Raw genomic sequence first — 6,916 nt, forward strand, 5'->3', positions numbered from 1 at the left:
GCTACTGTTCATACTCAGGCCTTCCGAACACAATGGCAGTAAAGCTGCCTTCGGACTCGCGTGACACATTAGTGCCTTCCACAGGTAAATCGGTCTCAGTGGCACTAGTCAAAGAACACAAAAATGCATCTGAAACTGGCTCATCCAGTATGGAATGAAGGTTGGGTCACCTAAGCTCCTAGTCGTATAAAGTCCTCGGTGCGTCAAAAATAAGGCCACCTCACACCCGTATGACTTGTGATGCATACTTAGCTGTGCAGGCTCTCTAGTCTCCACAAATTTTGCTTCCATCTCACAGCACAGTTGGAAGGCTACAACCACAGCCTCCCAGCCCTTCGGTTCATTAACAGCGAGCTATCCTTCTATGTTGATTTACTTTATTGCGATTTCAGAGGAGGATTGAGCGGCAGCACCACGCTTTCCGAAGTGACTCCAGCGCTATGGACATCTATTTCTCAAAAACGATTTGATATTGCGAAAGGCCACGGATTGTGTTTCATGAGGTATGAATAAAGGCGTTTCTCTCACTTTAAGATTTGTGCAACTAGAACTGGTAAAAGGCGTGTCGGAAACGTGATGGAAAAGAAAAAACTAGGCTGACGTTCTTTCCAAGAAGGTAGAATAAGTGGCATTTCAATCAACAAAGTTGGGAGAACAGAGCTTATACAAAAATCAAACACCGGGAATGATTCCGGTATCACTTTCACTTGACAGGCTAAGGATTTCACTATTAGGATTTATCACAGAGGATAACTCAACCATTGCAGCCCACGAAAGAGTTGTTCCACTTACCAATTGGCGCATAAGCTACATAGAGGTTGTAATTATCCCCCTCAGACCAAGAACTTCAGGCTATATTCCATTTCTATTACCTTAATATCAACCATATTTCCGATAGGTGTACCTGCGATGCGCGAACTCTGGTAAGAAAACCTAGCTGCCACTTATACGTGCCACTAGTAGAGAACGTGTTGACACACGGGGTGCTAACTGGTAGGTGTAAAAGGGCATGCTGAGTAGCAGAAGTCATCAACGATGCTTTGTCTTACACCCGCATAACATTAAAGGGCAGCATTTATCATGATTTGTCCAGCAGAGAAGCGCTTCCCTCAACTGTTTACTACTAAAGAAACCCTTTTGTCTCCCATGGTCCCGAACTCCACCCATATCACCAGTCTCAGCCCTTCTGGAAGGTGCCAACGACACTACCCTCCACCCAAGTATACCATTTCAAGGATGTAGCTCAAATGATAGAACTGAGGCATCCAAACAGATTACTCTCTTTACTTCTTGAAGTAACCATCACTACACTTTATCACTAGAGATAAACTTGTTGCCAATTTCACCTCTGCAAAACACTTTGTCGCTAGAATTTAAGAAAAATCCAACCCTGACCACCTTCCTTTCGTCTCATTTATACTTTTCATGAAATCACGTGACTACCTGGTACTACCAAAGTGAGGTGATAATCGCTTGGCATTTGGACATATCGCAGAATGCGGGAGATGAAGTTGGCTAATGCCTTTCTCCCGCTTTCCCATTCTAAAGCGCAGATCTCCCCATCGTTTGGCTGGGCCATACAAGATATGAGGCCTTGCATTGTCTTTTGAGAATAAGAAGAGAACTGATCTACTAATCTCGGTCCTCTTCAGAAAAAACATTTGTTTTACACACAGCAATCTCGAATTACCTCAACAAATAGCAGCAAATAATTAATCATTAAGAATAAAGACACCTTCTTAATATGACGCAGCAGTCTTTCAGAATCCATAATAAGAACCACACCTAAACACTTTTCCGCAGTGATACATTATTCTACTGCCACAAACCACGCCTTCATTTGCTATGCATATAACAGTTGTAAGAAACTTCCACAACTCTTGAACTTCAATTACAACCCGAGCCGTGAGGCAGACAAGCCCCAATCCCATACATTAGGTTTAACCAACATTTCACGGTATGAGGATGAGTTGAAAACGGGAGAAAAGTGGCGCCAAAGACAAGGAAGAGTAGCCCACCAGCATACTTACGCACTTTTATTCCAGCCTTATAGTAATGTATGCATGCAAACAGTCGCATACGCTTTACGGGTTACAAGAAGTCACTGATGCCAACCGTCCAAAGAATTGCACGAGTTTCTTTCTCCTCCATTTGCTTGTCAACACTACGAAAATATCTCATTTAACATCTCTAAGAGGCAGACACTTTATACAGGAAATAAAGTTACCGAAGAGGAGGCTACTGAAAGCCGCAAGCTTTAACAGACTTTAGGAAAAGTACCACACAATACAAGATAGTATCGCTTTCTGTTAGTTTTTCACGGCTTCGTGCTATTTTCAGTCGTTCCCAATTCGACCTCCACAGTGATAGTGGTGGTGATGGCGCGACTGATGAAGAGTTCAGCTTACGGAATGTGTTTAGTGGAGAGGGTTGGCAAGCTCGCTTCACCGACGAAGTGGTATTGCGGAATTCCGCCCAAAAAAGTGCACCATTACCAATGAAACAGAAAATATTTCTACCGTGTAGGTACTTCATCAGATCATCTTTGGGCCTATTTTACGATTCATTACTATTCACTTGACGATCTGTGACGAAAGAAATGGAAGAGTGGCTATAGGGAGCTCCGAGAAGCGGGCTTTAGTAAAAAAATGTGGAGGGGCTATGCACCAGAAAGATACCAGCTTTACATATACGTGCATCTTCATAAGTTCTTTCTGCCTACTATCGCGCGTCTGCATTCAAGCTACGCTTAAGAGCTGCACAGCCCATAGCACCCTCAGATTGACTTGAGCGATGCAGCAATTTACTTTGGCATCCCCAAAGGACACCACAGGGATTTTGCACAAGAATACTGGAACAGCAGAGGGCTTCGAAGCGGGTTCGAGTGTCTTCAGTGCGTTGAATATAAACCTACTTTCAGGCCAACACACAGAATAACATTCTTTGCAGATAATTCGGACACTACGGTCATTTTCTACTTAAGTAATTCAATCGTACTCCAACGAAACCAATTATCCTTTCAAAGAACTGTTGAGGTTACTTTAACATGAATAGATTCCTTCATTCGAACGACACAAAAGATATGTGAATGAAGACTCTTCACAGTTTCATTTTCTCTAGTTACCAGAAGGTAGTAGGAATGGTCTGACCAATGACCACTATTCCTTAGTAAATGATAGCGCCGACTGCTTTGATTCATGGCACCTCAGTGTGACTTCTCATCGACCTACCAAGACATTAGCGGATGTGGCTGCAGTGTCATTTCCCTCGCTGTCACCGCTGGTCGTGTCATCGCCATCTGCTAGATCTGCATCCGAAATAAGACTGGAGATAGAAGTGCTGGGATTGGATTCCAAGAGGTTACAAATGAAAGCGCCAGCCTGACCTTCCAAACCCAGCTGACGATTCATCTCTTGTCTGTCCAGGAGGACGCTAACATTCGTCAATGATGACGGTGTGGGAGTATCTTTTTCGGCTGAAACAAGGAAACACCAAGAAATGGATTAGTGTGGCAACTGTCTAATCTGTGAGAAAATTACAAAAACACCCAATTAGCAACGGACTTGAAGAGGATTTGATATCACCACAAAACAGTTGGTTTAGCAATGTTTTAATAACAGTTCTGACGCAATATGTGCAAATAATAGTTCATAATTGAAAGAGGCCTACATCAGCACAATAAAACGAACGTAACAACAATTACACATGACCGTTCACCTCTCACCTTATTGACCTAAACCCAGAAGCACATTGTACTTAAAAATCACAAATTGGCATCCTTTTATCGCATCCTCAGGTGGTCACGGTGACGCACTTCAACAAATCCATCCGGTCTTATGTCCCTAATCAATTCATTGCTAAATGAGTCAAATAAAGTGTCCTAGCTTAGTTACCTACTTTACTACTCCGTTCCTCCAACCATGCATTCGAGAACTCTAAGTCGCTCAAACATCCACCTTGTCAACGACAGGGGCCTTTGAATTAATTCCACTGCAAGTTTGAAGTAATAGAACACATTAACACGACCCTTTCATTGCGTGAATGTCACAGGACAGGCACAAGCAGTGAAAACGGATTTGACACTTTTAAATAAAATGGACCACGATTGACACTACGCACAACTACCACCACATTCGCAACGTCACAATGAAGAATAACAATTGTTCGCGAACAACGGACACATATTCCCGAAAAATCCAGGTTATTGGATACTTTAAAGGCAATGAATACAGCAATAATGGAGAGCATTTCTACACAAGAAAGATCACCGTTTGTTTCTGTCTCACGTTTCCGGCCGCAAAGAAATGCCCTGAAAATGTATCCAAAAAAGATGAAGGCGACTCACCCTTCCCATCCGTGTAACTACTACATCTCTTTGCACGTTTCGAAGGGCTTGGTTTATCCTTGGCAAATTCGCGCAGATCCGCGCTGTACAGTCGCGCGCCATTTTCTAGCACCAGGTCCAAATTAAGACCAGCGAGGGAAAGGAACGATGATGTAGTCGATTTCGCCTTCTCCTCCCCTTCCTCGACCTTTACATCCACCTCTTCCACACCGACTGCTTTTTCAGTAGGCAACCATGGTGGCAGGTGAGCAATCATCGAACGGATCGCCTCCGCCGCGGCGATTCGCGACCTCCAACTTTTGTTGTGCAGTAGGTTGCGCAACTTGGATAAACCAATGAAAGGAGAAAAGTCAAGATCAGTGGAATGAACCGAGACAGGAATGCAGTTGCTTAACTCTTGCAGATGACTTCTAAACTTTTAGATTTGTTCTGTGTACCCAAAGTGACCCATACGTAGAAAGTGCCCATAATCGAAGACAAGAGTGGGTGAGTTAATTTGTAGGCAAAAGAGTGCTACACAAATGGACCCTATAAATCCAATCCGCCCAACAGAGGACGCGCGGTGGATGAACTTCAACGATGTTCTGCTAAAGGACTTGAGAATCTTCCTGTCGCTACACGATTTGGTTACCCATCTTTTAGTAATCCCGTTGGAATGGCTAGTTGAAACGTAAAATAATGTCAATAAAGCGGCTATCCCATTTGTTATGGTCGTATGTAGCATTGCGCAGTTTTAAAGCATATGAAATCACTCAACTGGCTCCTATTTATGGCATCGAATTAAGAGCACAGTAAGGCATAAGGCTTGTGTTTATATTCCGTCAATTTGAACATTTTCCATGACTTCAAAATAAATTGGGCATTTTGAATGAAGAAGAAAACAAGCTACATTGCACCACGTCCCACGAAGGCGAAACGCAAGGTCGTACTTCGCAGGATAATACTACTATGGTTAAACATTTTAATTAAAGATTGATAATGTTCGCTGTGCAACAGACCTCGAAAGTGCACTGGACGCACGAAAAGAAACAAGTCAACGCAAAATTCGTCGGACGAAGCAACAGAAAGGAAAAAGAAGCCAAAATCATCCACAGAAGCCAATAGTAGTCCAGTACTGCTACTCCCCAACACTTGTCACCGAAGTTTAAGAGATATGACTGATTTCACCAACTTCAATTCGGCTTGAATGACTCGGTAATGGCTTGACGAAACTACGCATCGCCTGAATTCATCCGCTGAATGATATTTCATTCCAAATTCAGGGTTGCCTGCAGCTTAACAATCCGATCGAGGGGATTTGACAAGTAATGGCTGTTGAAGTTATACTTGAAAGAAAAAATGAAACGATTTTTGCAAGCAGACTTATTTACTCCATTTCGTTCACCTTTCAACACAGTTGGATAATTGGAATTCCCCCTAGCCGGCAACGCAAACTAAGTGCACAGTAAGTCAAACATCTGCTAATGAGTGTTTACAAGAAATCTGCAAAAAACAACTTAAAAAGACATTCAAATCTACTTTTATCAATGATTTACTTGTGCATTAGCACATGTTTCACAGTGGAATGAAGGAGTGTCAATTATTAGAATAAATTTGCCATTTCACGTTTATTTGGTTGCTAATTTAACGTCTCGCCTCTGGTCCTCCTCCCACGCATGAAGTGGCAATCAATGTGTGAGTAGAAGCAATGTCAGGTAAATGAAAGCAACAGTGAATACACAAACATGCCCCCAAGTGTCTATTTTTTATTCACCGTTTTACCATTGTCCATCAATTTGTGTCTTATCCGAACTAAGAAATCTACCCATTATAAGCCAGTTTCCACGTACAAATAAGTCTGCGGTTCAAATAACAGTCGGCAAAGCGCATGATTCTACTGCCATCAGGAGATTCGGTACAAATATCAGGTGACCAAAACGTTAAGTGCGGTTTACCAAGATCACTAGCATTACTTAATATAATTTAAAGGGACTTGAGAAGTACATGCAGTTGTTTATCAGCATGGATTAGGGAGCATAAGTAGATAGCGGTACTCTCTATTGATCTCTCCCATAACTCTCCTCTCGATCTTAAGCCCTGAATACAAAAGGGCGATTAGATCTGACTTGATTCAATCGCCTCAGCCATACGAGATCAAAATCAGGTCCGAAGTAGCACAGGTCTCCTGTAAAGTTGGCTGTATACTGCGGTCGCGAAGGCTTCAGTAGCAAATTATTTCCTCCGTTGGCTGCCAAGGTCAATAATGGCATAACTGCCTCCTCTACGAAAAAAGAGGTGCATAGATGTGGCTGGGAATACGTCCACCTAGCCATACTAACAATTTTGGTATTGGCAGAGATTGTGCTCTTTTAATAATTGCGTTATTTAAAGTGATCTTGCACTTTGTAGGCGTTTCAGTGCATCCTAGTGAAAGGTAACCAGGCATGTTAGAATTCAAAGGGCTGTGAATGCATTGATAATCCGGCCACTCGGAATTCTTGCATTAGCTAGCTGTCTTGTGCAGCGCCGCGTTGAAATAGGAATCCACGAATATATCGAATAAGTGATGCGAAAAGGGACATAAAAATAAAG

The 6,916-nt window shown here is 42.6% G+C and overlaps 1 protein-coding gene across 1 annotated transcript in view; it reads right to left on the reverse strand. All coding sequences in view use genetic code 11, as the record gives it.

The window, feature by feature from the left end:
• EGR_06900 (TATA-binding protein-associated factor) overlaps positions 1-6,916 on the reverse strand; it is a gene marked incomplete at both ends in the record, with an annotated part of 46,165 nt that overhangs the window by 32,792 nt on the left and 6,457 nt on the right. The window contains 2 exons of the mRNA XM_024496149.1: positions 3,231-3,475; positions 4,346-4,667. Coding sequence (XP_024349461.1) covers positions 3,231-3,475; positions 4,346-4,667 — 567 coding nt within the window. The remainder of the gene's footprint in view (positions 1-3,230; positions 3,476-4,345; positions 4,668-6,916) is intronic.

This window comes from Echinococcus granulosus, assembly GCF_000524195.1.
Source record: "Echinococcus granulosus chromosome Unknown EG_S00065, whole genome shotgun sequence".
NCBI classification, from domain to species: Eukaryota; Metazoa; Platyhelminthes; class Cestoda; order Cyclophyllidea; family Taeniidae; genus Echinococcus; species Echinococcus granulosus.